The 19,342-nt window shown below is 39.1% G+C and overlaps 1 protein-coding gene across 2 annotated transcripts in view; it reads left to right on the top strand.

Moving 5' to 3' along the window:
• The first annotated feature begins 479 nt into the window (after positions 1–479).
• CERK (ceramide kinase) overlaps positions 480–19,342 on the top strand; it is a 42,598-nt gene continuing 23,735 nt past the window's right edge. For both annotated transcript variants that reach the window (XM_074586122.1, XM_074586022.1), the window contains exons 1-6: positions 480–746; positions 9,574–9,687; positions 10,867–10,989; positions 13,371–13,496; positions 14,031–14,094; positions 16,788–16,933. In XM_074586122.1, the coding sequence (XP_074442223.1) occupies positions 608–746; positions 9,574–9,687; positions 10,867–10,989; positions 13,371–13,496; positions 14,031–14,094; positions 16,788–16,933 (712 nt within the window). In that variant the 5' untranslated portion in view covers positions 480–607. The remainder of the gene's footprint in view (positions 747–9,573; positions 9,688–10,866; positions 10,990–13,370; positions 13,497–14,030; positions 14,095–16,787; positions 16,934–19,342) is intronic.

Genomic DNA, 19,342 nt, shown 5'->3' with positions numbered 1-19,342 from the left:
TGATAAGGTCTCCCCTCAGCCTCCTTTTCTCCAGGCTAAACACTCCCAGCTCCCTCAGCTGCTCCTCATAAGACTTGTGCTCCAGACCCCTCACCAGCTTCGTTGCCCTTCTCTGGACATGCTCCAACACCTCAATGTCTTTCTTGTAGTGAAGGGCCCAAAACTGGACACAGTATTTGAGGTGGGGCCTCACCAGTGCTGAGTACAGGGGGACGATCACTTCCCTAGTCCTGCTGGCCACACTGTTCCTGGTGCAGGCCAGGATGCTGTTGGCCTTCTCGGCCATCTGGGCACACTGCTGGCTCACGTTCCTCCGCGCCCAGGTGCGCTGGGAACGCTTCCCGCAGGGGCCGCCGAGGGCTTTGGCGGCCTCCGACCTCTGGTCCCCGGTCGCCCCGCCCCGCCCCGCGGATCGCGCCGGGGAGCCGCGTCCCCCGCAGGCCCCGCCCCGGCGGCGCTGGCGTAGGCTCTGACGCCTCGCCCCGCCTGGGGGACAGGCTGGCCGGCGGCGGGCTCCGTTACCTGCCGGGCCGGCCCCCGCGGCGGCCGCCCGCTCCGCTGGGCCATGCGGTAGCGGGACTGCGGCGGGCCCGGGCTCTCGGCCGCCATGGAGCAGCTCCCGGGCGGCCGGAGGCCGCGGCTGGTGTCCACGCTGGGGCTGGGGCGGCGCTCCTGGGAGGTGACCTTAGACGAGGAGCGGGGGCGGCTGGCCTGGCGCGACCCCCGCCCGCCGCGCCGCGGCGGCGGTGAGTGGAGCGGCGGCGCGGGCCGGGCCGGGGCGGCCGGGCGGGCCTTAGCGCACCTGCCGCGGCCTCGCAGCGGGCCGGGGCCGCCTGAGGGGCCGCCTCTCCTCAGCGGTGGGGGAAGGGCGTCCGCAGCGTCCCGGGCGGCCTGCGGCAGGGCGGCTTCGGGCATGGGTGCCGGCGGGGACGGCCCGCCGTGCTGCGGGAGCCGCTCTCATGGCGGTTCCTGGGCTCGGGGAACGCTGAGGGTTCGGCGTTGTGTCGGCACTGGGTATTTCCTGTACTTGGGCGGCTTTTCGCCCTCCAAAGGAAGGGCGGCAGCCGGCGCTGGGGTTCAGAGTCCGGCGGTGAAGGACGGAGGGGGGTTTAGTCCCCGCGGGCCCGGGCCGCGGCCGGGAGGTGCGGGGAGATGAAGCCGGGGGCGAAGCGGTGTCAGGGCCGTCGCCGGCTGTGCTGAACGCGTCGGCCCGTCAGTCGCCTTGTGCCTTCCCAGACAGAGCTGGGAGCGGCTCAGCGTGAGCCGCGGACACGGCGAGGGCAGCGAAGCACCCTGTTGTACAGAGAAAGGCAACTTAAACGTCTGCTCCGAGAGCTGCCTCTGTAACAAAAGGATGGAGCCTGCCCCTGCCGCTGGGTGAGGAAGGCACGGATTTGTTTAGCTGAACCCCATTGTTTCTTGGCGCTCCGAGTAGGTAGCAGCATGTAGTTTGCAGTTTTGTGTTTAAATTAAGGTAGCAGTAAATTAAGGTAGCAGCACATAGCAGACTTACAGAACTTTAAAAGCAACTTTTTTCCTTTTAGTTGCATGACTTAGGTGTGGGTAAAAACACTTTCATGCTGTGGGAGTGTTTCAGGCAATTATTGCTTATTTTGGGATTGGTTGTGTTTGTTTGTTTTCAAATGAGTATTTTTTTTTTAAAGCTCTTTTTAAAGGGCTCCACGGAAACTTCCAATGAAACTTTAACTTTTGCGAGTTATTGTTTTAGAAATATTTAATATAGGCTAATAATTTGTAATGAGCTAAAAAAGTTGTTTATGGTTCAGCTTTTGTGCAATTAGAATAGTGCCAACTTACAAAACTGCAAGTGGGAGAGGTTGCTGCTAAAAATACTTGACAAAATTTCAGGATAACATTTGAAAAGGTCTGTACATACAGTATGTCAAGCTTCCTACTGTATTTTAGGTGACATTTTATCAGAATCTTTGACCTTGAGGTTTTTATATAGTAATTATTCCCATTATTAACATAACCCTATTAGCATGGTGTGTGAACATCTGAAAATGTGTGAAGTCCTTCTTTTCACAGCAGCTGCTGTAGAGTGGAAAACTGCTGTCACCCTTATTTTAGAGGCTGGAGGAACTAAGACAGGGAAACTAATAATAGAAAGGCTGACTGGAAGTTTATCTGAGAAAGGTTAGAATCTAGATGTCTACAATTCCCAAACTTAAATAGTTAAATATTTCTTTCCTTCTTACCACATACCTTTCTTAAATATTTTCCTTACTTTATCATAATATCTTATTGGCCTATTTTTGAAAAAAGCCCCTGTTTTGTAGAGAATTTTGTTGAATTGTGTAAAATCCTTCTAAAAATTCCCTTGCAAAGTCACCGGCTGACTGATCTGTAGGCTAGAGCAAGTTCAAAAGGAGCTCTGTCTGCTGTATGATAGCTTCCTTTAGACCATGAAAGAGTGCCCACAAAATCACACTAACTCTCTTATTAGCACTCTGAAGTTTACAACCACTTACAGTTATAACTTTTTTTTCAACTTTTTAAGTTGTAAGCTGTCTCGACTTGTTCCTGGTGGGCCAAACCGACTACAAACCTGTCCTGAAGCCTGTTCCAAAGTGGATGTTAGAATGCTGGGAATGGTGAAAGGAGGGTGGGATGCAGAAAGCTAGACTCTTTTTGAGGCAGTTTCTGAAGCAGTACCCAGTTGGAGATTCCTTAGGAGGCCAGTCTGGTTACCAAGTGTGGATGCTGTCCTGTAGCATAGCTATTTACCAGATTTTGGAAAATATGACATGGAATCAGAAGAGAAAAGGGAGGGTGTGAGAAGAAAAAGAAATGCCTAAGTGTTCTGGAGGCACGGGTATAATTTATGTCGAGAGCAATGCAATAGATGATGTACCTCCTCTTCTTAATGCCTGATTAATTCATGTGTTTCCTGCACTTGTGCTTTAATACCATCACAGATTTATGTTATTGCTGCCCTGTTGTCTTTAAGCTCTTTTAAGACCTGGGATAGCTCATCATGTTCTCTACAATTATTTTGGAAATATGAGCAGCATACTTCACAGTATATAAATAAACTTTATAATATGTAAGATGGTTAGTTAGAAGCATATAATTTCAGAGGAGTTGCTTGACCAAGATTGGTATCTTTCTACCATTCAGTCTTTGACTGCGTGACTACTGTGCATTATGCCTAAATACAGACTTAATTATGCAGTATAAAAGTGCTGTATTTTTTGTTTAATAGGTAGTTATTACAGTGAAACAGTTGTCTTTAAACTGAAAAAACTCAGTAAGGGCTGCTTATTTTCTGAGTATTTATTATTGTCTCAGATTCAGCTACGTAAGTAAAAATGGTTTGGTATATATTTTGTCAAGGTTGTCAGACTTTGACAGGTAAGGAACTAGAGCTATAGTTAGGTGTGTTGTAGAAGTGTTGAAATATCTACCTCTCCCTGTTGCATTGAAATTCAGGAACAGGTGGGGAACGAGAGACTTTGTCCTATTGTCAAGAACAATATAGTTTTACAGAATATGGGGAGATTCTTGTATTTTTTCATCTTTGTACAATGATATTAATATATATATTTAAACCCCATTCTGTGAAAATGCATTTTGTGAAGAAAGAAGTATTAATTCAGGAGAATTATTTTTAATGCTATTTCTGAGAAGATAACAGTAACAAAAATGTAAAATGTTCGCTCAAGTCATGGTATGTTTTCAAAACCTTAAATCCTAAATACTTTTTACTTTCCTTCCTGCTCTTAGACTTTGTTTAACAGGATCATATTTTCGAGTTCTGTCCTCAGTGTAATGAGGTTCCCCATTTCCCATTCTTTGTTTGGTTAGACTTGTTTGAACTTAGAGGGAAAAGCTTTATCTGAAATTTTCAGTGTGTTTCGCTGTTACTTTTAGCTGTGCAGTTTTTTCCTAGGCATGCCTTCATCTTCAAGTGTTATGAAGAGCATTATTTTTCAATCTCGTAACATTCCTCCATGAGATTTAGTTGTTAATCATAAATAGTGTATGCAAAGCTGGGCAGATCAATTTTTTTATTATTTCTTCATGTCGATGGCACAATCAGGTTTTTGAGTAACACATGATAAAGCTTTGTGTACCAGATTTCATAGCAGGTTATACATTGTACATGTGTACTTACAGGTATTTTGGAAGTATTGGCTAAGATTGTGTCATGCCTGGTACTAAGGCATTACAAACACAGAATGAGATTCTCTTGTCATTTTTCTGCTTTTTTTTTTTTTTCCTTTGTAAAGTACAAGCGTGAAGGCAATGATCAAACTGGACACTGAACTGTATGCCTTCACTTGTTCTGTGCACTTTCTTTTAGCCCTTCTATTTGTCCCTCCAGAATTCTCCTCCCTCCGCATGTCTTTTCCAGCTTTCCCCCGAAAACAACCGCTTGAGGAAGCCTCAGTGCTAGTGTTCACAAGCCTGATGCTATTCTGATGTTGTGGCTTCTAAAGAACGCTCAGTTTGATAAACACAGTACCAAGGCAGCAGAGATGGACCTGCTTGGAAACAAGGTCTATCCAGCACCTGCAATGCGCTGGCACATCCTTAGCAAGGTCATTTTTCATCAGTCGTTCCCAGTTGGCAATGGACATGTGTAGAAATCTGAACCATGTTTTTCCCTAGGCAGTTCCCCTGACTACATTGAACCGGTAGGACGTGGGAAATAAAAGCTCTAGAAGCCATTCTAGAAGAATGCGTCGTCTTCTGGAAGATACATTATTCAAATATAGATGCACACTACATTAAACAATGTATGTTTTTCAGCATACACCTCTTTTGTGTTTGGATGGGTTTTTTTCCCCTTAAGGTGAAGAAGTGTTTCTTATTTCTGGCTTCAAAACTGAAATATTCATAGTTCAGTTGAAAAGATTTAACTTGGAAATTTGAAAAAAAAAAAATCAATGTGAAAACATTCAATAGTACGATTTAAATATGCAAATTGATCCAAGTTCAAATTGTTGTGATTTTATTCAAATTCAGATATGCGATGTGAAGTAGCAACTGTGTGTCTGATCATAGTAGGAGCTGATCTATTGTCTGTTGATTTACAAAGTACTTGATTTACTTAAAAAAAAAAAAAAAAGCCGATTTCCCTATACATGGCTGTGTATTGTGAGATACTGGCCTTCAGATATTTTTGTGACTCTCTCACAGTTTTCAGTTAAATCATTTAGCCTTTTTTCTCCCCCCTCTCCCAGGATGTGAATTCTCTGTAATTGTACTCTATATCCCTATCCACCATCATCTTCTGGTCTGTATTACACAGCTTTCTGTAGTGCATGATCAATATAATGCAATGTGCCTTCTGACAGAAAACATTATTTTCTTGCTTTTAGGTGAAGGCGAAGCTTAAACTTAGGGCAAGATAACTTACCGTTCATGTGGTCTGTAACAGTAAATTAGTTTTCAAAGGGACTGAAAAAATACTTTTTCTTTAAATCTGCACCCCAGCTTTTTAGTTGTTAATATTTTTAAGTCACAAAGAGTTTACTAATAATTTCAATTAATTCTGAATGCCACTGCATCCGTGGGCCTGAGCTGAATTTTAAGAATGAACCAAATGCTGTGATCAGCGACATTTTTATGTTTTTGCACATGCCTGTGTTGCTTTGAGCTAACACGTTCCTGAGGGAGGAATTTGGCCTGTAGGATATGTAGCTGACAGGATGAATGAACAAATCTAGACTGGCGTTCCGACTGAGTTTCCTTATTAACTCAGGCAGAGCTCTGTGGGAGTGACAGACAGCGATGATGCACCAAAAAGCCTTTCTTAACACAGAAAAACACACTTCACAACTGCTGGCTGTGTTTTTCACAAAGAAAGCCCGCTGTTAGTGTGCTTAATTTGGGGTGTGTTTCTTTTCTCCCACTTGCTTAATGTAGGGAAAAGTAGTATGCATCTAACAGTATTTTGCTGATTTGTCAGTTTGCACTTCGGAAGAGTGTCTGTTAAGATTATAAGAGCTCTGTGACCTGGAATGAGTGATGACTGGCACAGGCAGTGTGCTGGGAAGACTGTCACCTGTTTGTTGTGTGTTTTGATTGGGTTTTTTTAATGTTTTTTTTTTTTTGCCATGCCCCTTCATCCAGCTGCTCTGGATGGACAATTCATTCTCTTTAGTGTGTCAGGTATGCGAAACATTGAACAAGGTGGACATGAAAACATAAACGTGTGAAGATCTTTGAGATTAAGCTTAAGAAAATTGATATGTACTTCAACATTTCTGAACTTGAAATTCAGTCTCTTGAATCTAGATGCATGTGTTGAAAGAGTCACGGTATTTTGCCTCGAATTTTGTCTAGGAACTGTTGCGTGGTGCTTGCTTGAGTATATTGCACTAAGCCAAGTGAAATTCTTTCTTTGGTGTGATCTGAGCCCACATTTCAACTTTTTTTCATTAATGTTGGTGTAGTAGTGCTGATGCAAGTACCGATTTTCTTTTTGTTAATGTGGCAATAAGATTTTTCCATGTTTTGGGAGGAACTCGTAAAGGTGAAGGCCTTTATGAGTGAAGACCTTTGTGCTAAATCAGTGAAAGGAATGGCTCATGCTGCTTGATAAGAGGGTAAATGCTGCAAAGTAGGTGTGGGAAAGGACTATAATTAGTACATATGTGAATCTTGTTGACCTCTCAAAAGAGGGTGGGATAGACCTTCTACTTAATTTTATGGGGCGGGTTTTGTTGATTAAATGGCAGATGAAGGCATTGTGTTTATAGGAGTGGCATTGTGCTGCTTGTATTGAAGGTCTCTATTTCTTCCCAGTGGAAACTTCTCCCTTCTGGGGAGAAGGGGAGAGAGTGGGACTAAGTAGTTGATTTGCTTTATGATTAAACAATATATTGTATAACGTTAAGTTGAATAGTGATAGTCATATTTGGACTGATAGAAATTCCTGAGCTCTATTCAGACACAAATACCACTGCAATCAGATTTGGTTTTATAAGCTGTAGGGAATTTTCTGAATAACATGTTTGTATTTGAGACAGCTTTGCATCTTTTTGGCTCTCTGCAATTACTGTACTAGGTAGCGTGTGGTTTTGACTGCCTTAAGATTGCAGTATACTTATCAGGGCAGTGGCGTTGGGTGATGCTTGTACAGTGCCAAGTAGCACTGAGGGCCACGATTGACAAGAGCTGGTATTTGCAGAACAGAAACTTCTCAGACTTTTATGAAACCCAAAGATTTACAGGGGGGAAGATGGGATCACTCTGTTCTTTGCTTTTGTGTGTTTTTTTTTCCTGTGTCTGTCTGTCCCGTCCCCCCGTCCCCTCCCAGGAATCTGTTTTTTCAAATATGTAAATCATGTTAAGATTAAAAAAAAAATGCACATATATAGTTAAAACATTTAATCTTTGCTTTTCTGCCGCCTCTGTGAAGAGATTTGCTAGAAAAGCAGAACTTCCAGTCATGAGACCATCAGGGGGAGAATACATCTGAAGAATTAGGAGAGCTTAGCAGAAGTGCTTTCAAGGTCGAGGGTTGTTAATATAAGCTGTGTAATATGTGCTAAACTGTGTTATCCAAATAAGTGCTTTCAGTGATAAAGATTTGGAAGTGCTTTTTAATCTATTTCCTATCTGTACAGTTGGGCAACTTTATTATATAGAAAATGCATAATAAAACAATGACTTCTGTTGTCACTCCTAGCATATGTGCTAATAGGTATCTAGTACGCAGAACTATTTCCAAAAATGTTCATTAGAGAATAGTCATTTAAATTTTGATCTAAATGTTGTTTGTCAGTTTTGTAGCATATCAGTGAGTAACAACAAAATGAGTGCAATCTTTATAAATGCAGCAAGCTTTTTTTCATATTCTGACATATGGGTAGGTGGCATAGTCAGTAGAAAGTTGAGAACTAAAAGCAGTTCTGGGAAAGAAGGGTTAAACAGCATGCTTCCCTTAATTTATTGTTCCATCTCTGTTCTGTATTTTTTTCCCTTGGATAAATGGGTAGGTGAAGAATCCTATCGAGATTCCATAGCAGATCTTGTCTCTGAATGTTAGGAAGACGAATTAACTGGTGCTGTCCATTATTAAATACTTGATGGTCTTACACGTGTATATGTATGATATCTATATCTGTATACACGTAAAGTGTTTTAGTAAGTTCATCTCTGCTGTTGGATCTTTATAAAGACATTCTGTGACTGCTGCATTTCCCCATCATGCCTTAAATATAGTAAATGCAATTATTATATTATTATAAGCCAAAATTTGTTTTATTAGTAGGTAAAACATTTGAACACATCCAGATTACTGAAAGACCTCAGTGTAAAGTTTGGAGGCTACTTTTCCTTGGAATCAAGCTAAAAACCTCTAGGAAGATAAAATCTCTAGAGGAATATAAATAAAGTCAAATACTAAAACACACATAAAGGAAAAAAAACTTGTGTGTGTAGTCCATGACATACCAATAGACATGAAAATAGGTAACAACTCTATGGACTAACACAAAGAAATAGGATGGGGAAAAAAAATAATTCTTCCTATTTTACATTCCTCACCACCACCATGGTTCTTCTGCAAAATAGTGAGGAAGATGAAATGCAGAATAAAACCTAGCAACAACAGTATTAGTGTTTGTATTTTATGCATTTAATATCTCTTTATATCTCTATATCTATCTATATATGACAGAAATGAGTATATTATAATAATAAAATTTCTTATATAATAAGTACAATAATATAATCGTATGTAATTGTTTTATTTGTGTATATATACACAGGGCGCTTGCTTGTGCATAAATAGAAAGCATGCATTTTCAGTTTCACTCTTTTTTTAGAGATAAGGTAAAAGCGAAGAAATTTTGAAATTAGTAATGAAAATGAGAGAAAATCCTCAATTTGACAGGAGTTAAGAAGACTGAGAAGGTGCTGAGGGGACTATAAGAGAAGAAAGAGTGAGGGTGGAGGAAATTCTTTCATAGTGTAAAAGCAAAACTATTGTCTGAAAAAACAATAGTTTTGAAGTTGATACAAGGGAAATATATTTAACAGTACATAAACATAACATCTAGAATTTGCTTCATAGGAGATCCTGAAGTTTAAAAGCTTAGTGGGATTTAAAGTCTTAAGAATTCATATGAATGCCCTTCTTTCATAAGCCAACTACTTACTTGCGAATAACAAATAGCCTCTGTAGTCTCCCTGCACTAGATTTAGTTGCACATTCTTTGAAATATCTTGTGCTATTCACTGTCAAATATCTGAACTAGGCATCACTGAAGGGGCAGTTTCAGTACTCTGAAAAAGGCAATCTTGATGGATTTTGGCTTCATGCAAAAATATTTTTATACTTTGAATTCCTAATTTTTCTGAAGAAATCATAGACGTTCAAAATATCGTTTGGGGTAGTTCCTAGGTGGTTATGGATGGTATGCTTTGACTAAAGGCAAAAGGAAATAGAAAATATTCAGTAAATTTCTACTTATGCTCTTGGTTGTGCATATTGAGCAGCTACTCTAATTGTATGTCTATGTCATATTATGTGTAGAAATAATCATTCTGGTGCTGTTTTAAAATGTTAACATGTAAGATCTTGTGTTTATACAGAAAACTGTTTCGTACCAACCTCTGAGATCATTGCTGTAGAAGAAACTGAACTTAACAAGAAACAGCGTAATACTGGGAAATGGCAAAAAATGGCAAAGCCACATGCTTTCACGGGTAAGGCAAATACAGTCTTGGGATGCTTGTGCTAATTACTTTGTTAGGGGTACTTTAGCGTGGACTCAAATGGATTATCTTCAGAATTTTTTTTAAACAGAAGTGATGTGTTTTTTTAAAAAAAAAAAAAAAAAACCAAAAGAAAATCCCCCCAAAAAACCCACAAAACCAACCAAACACCACCCCTACCACCCCCCCCCCAAAAAAATAAAAAATTTGCCAGTTTATATTTAAAGATCCTTATTTTGGGAAATAAACCCTTCCTTTAAGAACACATGCTGTGTTTAGTTATTTAATGAAGTCCTAACTAATGTCTTACATTTCTGCCGCTGAATGACGTTGCAGCAGGACACTTGCTTTCTACTAATTGATTAGAGAATCAAGGGAGAAGCTGGAAAATGAGTCCTAAACGTTTGGGTTTTTTAAAATTATCCCTAACCATCAGAATGTGTAAAGGCTCTTTGTATTATTGACTGCATTCTTAAAACAAAGTGCCAGAAATAAATTTCTGTTTGTTATGGGGAAAGAGTGGTGACTTCTGTGCTGCAAAGCTGGGGCAAATGTGATTGCTCTCCTGCCGAATTGTTATGCTGTGGACTGCTTTCCTCACATTTAGTCCTTTGGTAACAACAAGTGGTGATACTGTAGATGGAAAGGTAAGGGTGCTTCTTGTCTCATCAGCCTAGTTCTTAATGCACGAGAAAACTCTAGATTTTTTTTCTCAAGTTTCAGCTTTATGAAATTAAATACACCCTGTTTGTTACATGGGAGCTGATGTGAGGGTCTGGCTTATGACATTTTATATTATGTAGACATTGCAGACTTTAATATGGTTAAAGTAAACTCAGTGAACTTTTGTATAAGTATGTCTATAATTAGTTTATAGAAAATGGGTTGTATTTCGTTTAAAAAGAAGTATATGTTTGGGTATCTACTATAAGGTAATGACCTAGAGCAGGTGTTTTCATTTATGTTTTCATTTTGACTTTTTACAAGTGTCCTGTTCACACTCTGAATGCTTCTGATGTTTGCAGAAATGTGTAGTGGAGGTTAAGTACTACTTTTTTCCAAAGACAGATATTTTGGAGATGTCTCCGAGATGCATTTAAGGCATTTGTCATTTCATAAAACTGTCTCATTGTGCCTCTTCTCTCTTTTTTTTTTTTAACATTTAACTAGTATATTATGTGAAGAAAGCCCGAAATCACCGCTGGCGGTGCAGTGATGTGACGTTTTGGTGTGTTGATGAGCACTTGTGTAATCAGTGGATACAGGCACTGAAAGAATTACTTGAAATGCAGAGTAAGTTTGATTAAACTACTAACACTTGCGGCATCATTTTACAGGCTTGTGTGTAACTTAATATTATTTTGATAGAGCTGCTTTTTTGAACTCTTAAGAGCAGCTTATACTCAAAAGTTGAGGGAACTGAGAGTTGAAGTGTCTCATTCTTCCTATCTCTACTTTTTTATCTCGCATATTTGGTAAGTCGTACTGAGTGTTTTGCTCTGATCAGTCAGGACTATAGGTGTCTTATAATTTTTCCCAGATGTAAATTATTTTCACAAAATAGGGACACGTTAGAAGCTTAACAGAGTTTCCAGTCTGTCTTATAAACAAGGTGCCATTAATAATTTCTGTGACTGTTGGATATCTACTTCTTGGAAGGCTAAAAGTAGTTTTGCAGGAATTATTCCTGAAAGAGATACCTTGATAGGTGTCGAGGAGCAGCAGGAGCAGGGCAGCTCCATGACAGAAGGAAGGTCAAGGATGGCCATAGCACAGGCAGTGTTCTTGCCAACTAAGGTGCAGCTGTACTATATCTGAGCAGGGATGGAGATAACAGCAGGTCCCTTTTACAGCCCAGATGAGATAAAGCAATTGGGTCCATCCAGGGAGGCCAGACAGGAGCAGCAGGAGATGGAGCTGGGGACAGGACTGGCGATAAGCTACCTACAGCACAGGTCTGGGATCCATCTGAGGCACAGAGACAGAGAAGGGACTATGATGTGACTCAGGCAAGTACTTAAGGCTCACAGGATAAAAGTGGATATTTAACAAAAAAATGTTCTTCTGAACAGGGATTGAAGAGTGTATCTTACTAATGTTCCTGTTTTGTATATGTTACATGAGGTACGTGACTTCCAGTAAAACAGACTATTTCAGAAAACGTTTTCAGAGAGGGTGAATAGTGCTTTGGGTGTGTGGCAGCTTTAAACCATTCAAGCAGTCTAGCTTGGGTGGATTTATTATGCAAATGCAAATGTGCTGATCTAATTTCCTTTTAAAATAATAACTTAGGATGCCATCTGAGGAAGTGTGAATGTTATAACACGTCTTCGGGTCCTATACAAAAAATGAAGGCTCTCTAGGTGCAGCAAGCATTACCATTTTGTGTATCTGTTAGTACAGAGATGTGATAATTGTCTTCATTGTCACCACCACAACTATTTGAACAAACTTGAGATAGTAATATCAAAGGTGTTTTCTGGGGGGAAGGGATTACACTACAGAGCAAGCACTTGCTGTGCAGGATGTGGTTTTGTAAGTTACTCTTATTGTATCTTTATCACAGAAAGGAAATGCATTATAACTATGTTACCAAAGCAAGAACGTTATTTAAATAAATTAATGTAAAAGTATTTCTGTGTATACTTCACTCACAAATGCCTTTCCTATTGCTCCTCTTGGTTTGTCTTTTGTCTTGTATGTCTGTGATACTGACATCATCTAGTGGGAAGGTACTGCAAGAATCATATGCATAAGAATGTGAGATGTGGAGTCAGATGAAATGATTCTGATTTTCTCTTGATGTCTTATTACAAATTTGTTCAATACTGTCAGTATAATAAAGAGGATAGATGAAGCAGGTTTTTATAGCTCTTTGATAAAGAATTATAGAGTTTAACCCGGCAATGTGCGCTTGCAGCGCAGAAAGCCAACCACATCCTGGGCCGCATCAAAAGAAGCGTGGCCAGCAGGTCAAGGGAGGTGATTCTCCCCCTCTACTATGCTGTGGTGAGATCCCACCTGGAGTACTGCATCCAGCTCTGAGCCCCCCAACGTAAGAAGGACGTGGACCTGTTACAGCAAGTCTGGAGGAGGGCCACAAAGATGACAAGGGGGCTGGAGCACCTCTGCTGCGAGGACAGGCTGAGAGAGTTGAGGTTGTTCAGCCCGGAGAAGAGAAGGCTCCGGGGAGACCTTATAGCATCCTTTCAGTACTTAAAGGGGACCTACAGGAAAGATGGGGAGGGACTCTTTATCAGGGAGTGTAGTGATAGGACGAGGGGTAACAGTTTTAAACTGCAAGAGGGTAGATTTAGATTAGATATTAGGAAGAAATTCTTTACTGTGAGGGTGGTGAGGCACTGGAACAGGTTGCCCAGAGAAGTTGTGCATGCTCCATCCCTAGAAATGTTCAAAGGCAAGTTGGATGGGGCTTTGAGCAGCCTGGTCTAGTGGGAGGTGTCCCTGCCCGTGGCGGGGAGTGAGAACTAGATGATCTTTAAGGTCCCTTCTAACGCAAACCATTCTATGATTCTGTAAGAGTTCATAAAGAGTTATAAAAGGCTTTTGTGCTGTGTTTGCTTTGATGTTTGCGGGTTTGTTTTTGTATAGCTTGCTGGGTTTTTGTTTTGTGTACAAGAGCAGGGTACTCTAATAGTTTTTCCTTACTGCAGAGTCTAGACCAAAGCAGTTGCTTGTGTATATCAATCCGTATGGAGGAAAACGACAAGGGAAGAGGATTTATGAACAGAAAGTTGCTCCACTCTTCAGTCTGGCTTCTATCTCCACTGACGTTGTTGGTGAGTAATGAATATTTTAATTTATTAATAAACACAATCTGAACTGTTAAAACATCTCTGAGTAGCTAGTTCTTTCTGTTACCTACCTTTTCACGCTAAGGAAGTTAAACTAAGTGGTAGAGAGGGAATGTTTCTAGTTAAAGCATAGGTAGCCAGATAAATGATGACCTTATATCAATTTTCTGCTTACTAAACTAAAAATTCTTGTACTTCTGAGATATTTGAGCTATTAATTTATAAGATACTGTCCTTCTTGTCTTTTTCTGTTTTACTGTTAAAACCAATTGTTCATTTGTACAATTTTTTAGTGAAATATTTTTCCATATGTACTGCAGTGCATGTCTCTCTCAATTCTTTCCTTGGCATAAAACCTTTTGAAACACGTTTTATGGGCAGGCTGTTTTATGGTCACATTGGTAATAGAATCATGGTTATTAATGAATTAAACCCAGCATTTTTATAATCGTATATTATATACCATTTTATAATAGTAATTTTATAATAGTAATTTTTAATGTATTTATTTCTTCATAGTAACTGAACATGCTAACCATGCTAAGGACAATTTATTTGAAGTTAATATTAATAAATATGATGGGTAAGTAACTTCACTTGCCTTTTCTTTTCTAGCTGATACATTCTGTAATCAGTCTGTTCTTTTCTCTAACTTAAAATAGTAGCCTTCATTGCCGATAGGTTTATTGCAACATCTGAAAGTTCTGGGGCATATTCCTTTCCATAAGAGAATGATGTTTAGGAGTATCAAAGGAAAACTAAACTGTTCCAGCAAACCTGTTCAGCACACAATGCATTCAAGTGTAGTGTAACAATGTTTGCATGAGATTTGTGTTCAAAAGATGAATGTAATATTAATTCCAGAAGTTGAGTGTTCTGAGAGCTTGAAAGCTACCCTGAAATGTTTTGTGGTATAGGTAGTATTGATGTATACGTGAGTCCAAACCACATGGTTACATGGAAGATTTTAAAAATGGTTGAACCACAGAAATGCATGTGTTTCTTCAACTTTGATTCTTCGTACATACAGGAAAAGCTTCTTTGGATTCCTACACCTAGTTGTTGTTCATCTGTCCTCTTAGATTGGTTCTGATAAGTGGCTTTCCCTTCACTCAGTGATGAGATTCTTCATTTACTCTCCGGATTCCCTATTTGGCAAAGCCATGCCTGTAATTTTGGAACTAGATACAGGATTCTTAGAGATAACTGCTTCGCTGTCTTCCAAGTGTATTTACTTGAGACAGCTTATTTAAACCTCTTGTGCTAGATTCCTGTTTGTTCTTCTCATTTCCCCTTTTAAGAATTTCTTATGGTGAGTATCTAATAGCTCAGTGATAGAACAGCTTCTCTTTGAAGACAGTTACTTACAATATTCATTCAGTTACAATATAGCAGGTTTTTGTACATCATTGTGCAGAACAACTAGAGCATGCTGTAATATGATGCAGGTAATTGCTATGCTTAGAGTAAGCCTGACGTGTATGAATAGCTATGCTTCCTTATCCATATGCCTGTTTCACAAGCCTCTGTAAAACTGTTTCAGGTTGGTTTTTTCCTTAGTTCTTGAACTATTTCACAGAGTGGTTGAAATTAGAAGGGACCATAGTTCTTTTAAAACTCAGTTGTCTTGTGGACTTGCTTCTCCTGAAGTCCTTTAGCATATGTAGTTTACTATTGTCATCTGTCTGAAAAGTGAAATGCTAGCCCATTAGAAAAATAAACCCAAAATGTAAGAATTGCTCCAGGATCTCTCTTACAGTAGTTCTTCACTAGGGGCCTTCACAGGTGTGACTTGCACACTGGTCATCTGATGTTTGCAATTAATTTGGTCATGCTGATACTGTGTATGTGAACGTCTTTATCTGCCAGTATTTACCCTTGATAGGTATAGACGTTCATATCAGTGTCGTCTCTGAGTCTGGATATAGTATTTGTTATAAATAGAACACTACTGAGACAACTTTGACCTTGAGCTGATGTGATACTTCTAGTCCACTTAACCTCTTAGAGTCTGCAGAGAAAGATGAGACAGGCTAAAGTTGAGGAATAATGTAGTTAAGCTATGGAAAGGGAAATTAATTATAAAAATGAAAAACAAACATCCTTTTCTCCTTTCTCTCCCAGTTTCTTAAGTCTTGACTTGGACAGTGTATATTTCTAAGACTGTCCTCTCCATTAGTGAAAAAACGTCTGGGTTTTTTCAAGCTTTCCTTCTGCTGAAAATAGAATAATAAGTAAATTTAAATCATCAATACTTAAAAATTAAGTAAACTTACTTGCCCTATGAAATAAGCGTTTCGTCTGCAGTATCTGTTGCTGACTATGTGGAAGAGTAAGTATTAGTTTATGCATTGGAAATGATTGCTGTAGGTAACAGTAACAGTTCCTAAACAGGTATGCTGGGGACTACATGCATAACTTCGGATTTGTCATGTGTTCCTCTAAAGTGTATTTGAATTAGTTTTTCAGTTAAAGAATGTTTATGCTTTTAGAGTTCAGAGTGTGCATTTGATTACTGTGCATGAAATGTATATTGCTGTAAAATAGTCTTTTACTTCCTAGTATTTGCTTGGCTGTGGACTCTCTGCTGAGCTTTAACATATTGAGGATCTGTGTAGCTGCTGCACCAGCTCTGACCTGAATTAAGTTTGCAAACCAAAGTTTTGCATCTGGTAACATTTGGAACTCTGTGTTTCATTATGAATGGCTATGTAGATACACATGACTTCTGTCTGTTTGGGCGCTCAGCATGTTCAGAAGAGCATGCAAGCATGCACTTTTCTGTTTTTTTGACTTTCATATAATGTATATACCTATTAAATTAACAGTGAAATAAATATACTTCTGCCTCTAGCCACAAATATTAACTTATTTTTCCCTTTTTAGTACAGGTACCCTATTTCCCTTTTGTTTACTTAGAAAGCTGTATGTACAGTCCTGTTCAGTGTTTTCCTTGTATAGTGAATTTCCACTGATATTTGTCTGTCCGCACACAGCAATAGGAGATAAAAATCTTTAATTTTTTTTAGGTTGCGTTCCAGCATTTTTTTCTAACATTACAGATGTGTCTAGGTGCATTTGCAGTTGTGTAGCTTGATCATTTTTTTTTCTGTTTCTTGTTAATTGCCAAGTTGACTGTGGGCTACTATGTTCTGTAAAAATGGAGGAGGAGAATTAACAACTATTTTTGATGTGCCCAGTGCATGCTGTAAGTAGAACACTTGCTGTGTTGTTTATTGACTGTTAGTGTGCATTCTAATTTGTGTTTCCTGGCAGTGTTGTTTGTGTTGGTGGGGACGGCATGTTCAGTGAAGTGATGCATGGTCTCATTGGAAGAATGCAGAAGGACTCTGGCATAGACCAAAATAATCCCAAAGCACCATTAGTCCAGTGCAATATAAGGATTGGCATAATTCCTGCTGGTAAGAAAGGGTTAACTTTCAGTTTACTTTATTAATTTATTCTTGAAATTTCTTCGTATTCATAACTTCTTGAATTTAGGCCGAAGTGTAAGATATGAGCAATGGTAGTCCATAAAGACACCTAGCTAAAGTTGTTTGTGTCCCAGTGTAATTATTGATCACATGCAATTTTATTTGGGAAGGATATTTTGCAAAGGAAATCAAATCTTAATGTGCAACTTCAGAATTTAATTACTATGACTTTTTTTTTGGTGTGGCTTATTGTGTGTTAATGCCAGATAAGATGTTGACAGTAATACCTTTGCCCATCTGAACATGTTAATGAGTGAAATTTACTGAACAGGGACTTGCCTGATAAATATTTTTCCAGTTCCAAATGCTCCACAAATTTAGTTAGAATTGTAATGAGAACCTCCCAACCTCCCACTGGTCTGGCAAACTCTGAGCAAATGCTAAAATTACTTTTTTTTTTTTTTTTTTTTTTTCCTCCAGCTGTCATCGCAGAAAGCAACTAGAGCTGAGGAACAGTCCTCAGGTTCCAGACCAAGTTGCAATTTCTGCCCCTTTTTAGAGGTGCTCTACCTTCACAGTTCTCAATGTCAGCTGCTTTTTCAGGCAATCCTGACTGCTGTCGTTGAGAGACGTTTGAGAGAACTTATTCTTGGAGTTCAGGTCTTTGGTGATAAACTTTTTTATTGACAGACTTTATCAGAAAATTTAGCACAGGTGATAAAAATACACCAAGTAAAGTAGTATATTTGTACCCTCAGGCTTTAGGTGACTAATTTTATACTTGTCATATCTTTGTGAAGAATGTGTCCAAACCCAACTGGTCTGAATTCTTGCTTGGAAGAAGCTTAACCCTTTCTGCTTGCAGTACAATAAGTATTAGTTATCTAAAAGTTGCAATGTCAGTGTCCCCTTATGGTTTTTCATTCTCCTTGTTAGCTAGCATATTAAGGGTTCTGTATAACAGAATGACTATATTTAAATATATTCTGATTTTATTTGTTAAAGCTTTGTATTAAAATTAGTTTGTATAATAAACTTAAGAATAGAATTTGAAGTGCTCCACCCTTCATTTCCCTTATTTGAGAGAATTTCTTGGACTACAGGTTTTTGCTTACATGGTTGGTTTCAGAAGATTTTTGCCTACTGGTGAGGTTAGTGACCATAAGAAGATACAATTAAGAAAAACAGAACCTCAATATTAAGAGCTATTTCTTTGTCCTTAGGAAATTAACTCTACGCATGCTAAAATTGAAAGATTGACCTTGCTTTTTCAAGAATTTCTTAATGCATTTTTTCCAATTGCAACCAAAAATTGTGATCTTCACTGATATTTTAATATTGCTAACATGTATCAAGTCACTTTTTTCTCTTACATACTTTAGTGTTTTGTTTGTTGTGTTTTGTCCATTGTAGCTGTTTGCTATTTGTATGTATACTGCATGCTCTATTCCTTGAACTAACATGAGGTACAGCCTTGTAATCAGTCCTATGATTCAAATATTTTCTCCAAGTCGTTATTCAGATCCCTCAAAAATTATTTATAATGGTGTATAAGGAAGCTGGCCATGAAGTTCTATTAATTAAGTTTTTGGAAGTACAGAAAATAAAAAAATCTTGATCTGTTTGTATAACGTACAATGTTTAAAATGATATATTACTGAAAATATGGGAAAGTGCTTATTTACTGATCAAATCTTAACCCTTTCTTAACACTTCTAGCTGTCACAGGGACCTTAAATTGTGTATGAAACAGCCAAACCCATGCATTGCAGGGTGGTCAGGAAGGCAGCAAGAGTTTGTTTTGTTTTCCCAGCCCTTGGTGAAGCTGTTTTCTGCTCATCTTTGCTTGATGTAATGGAGCTCTGACCATGTATTGACCCCAACAGGTCCCCTAGTTGCCAGACTAGTACAAGAAATCTGTTCCAAAATAAGTGACATCCTTAAAAATACTTTTTTTTTTTAACTAAATATAGCAAGTCAAAAGGAATAGTGGAATATAAATCATGCATCTAGAAAAACTTCATCCATGATGCTCTTTTTAGTTCTTTATAACCAACCTTTTTCTACAATCCTACGAACTCATTAATAGATATTTAGAACTTAAACTATGGGTAGTGTTTGTTTTCAAGCTCTGTTTGTCTTCTGGTACATGGAGACACTTTATTCAGTGAGGACAGGAGCCTGGGGTAAGGTGACACTGAATCAGCACTGAATAAGTGTTTTTGCCTTTTTTATCATTTAGTTCCTAATGTCAAGCTGTCTTAAGAGAAACATGGCAGGTTGTGGTTTATGACTGTGATTAAACAGTGTTTGTGTTCAAACTAACACTCAATTCAGCAGACTTAATCTTTGCTCAGAAACTATCAATTTAATTGTACAAAGGTTTGAAACTACAAA

The sequence above is a fragment of the Larus michahellis genome, chromosome 1, assembly GCF_964199755.1.
Source record: "Larus michahellis chromosome 1, bLarMic1.1, whole genome shotgun sequence".
In the NCBI taxonomy this organism is placed as follows: Eukaryota; Metazoa; Chordata; class Aves; order Charadriiformes; family Laridae; genus Larus; species Larus michahellis.
The sequence above is the reverse complement of the archived record's forward strand: the minus strand, read 5'-3'. Positions and strand labels throughout refer to the sequence as shown.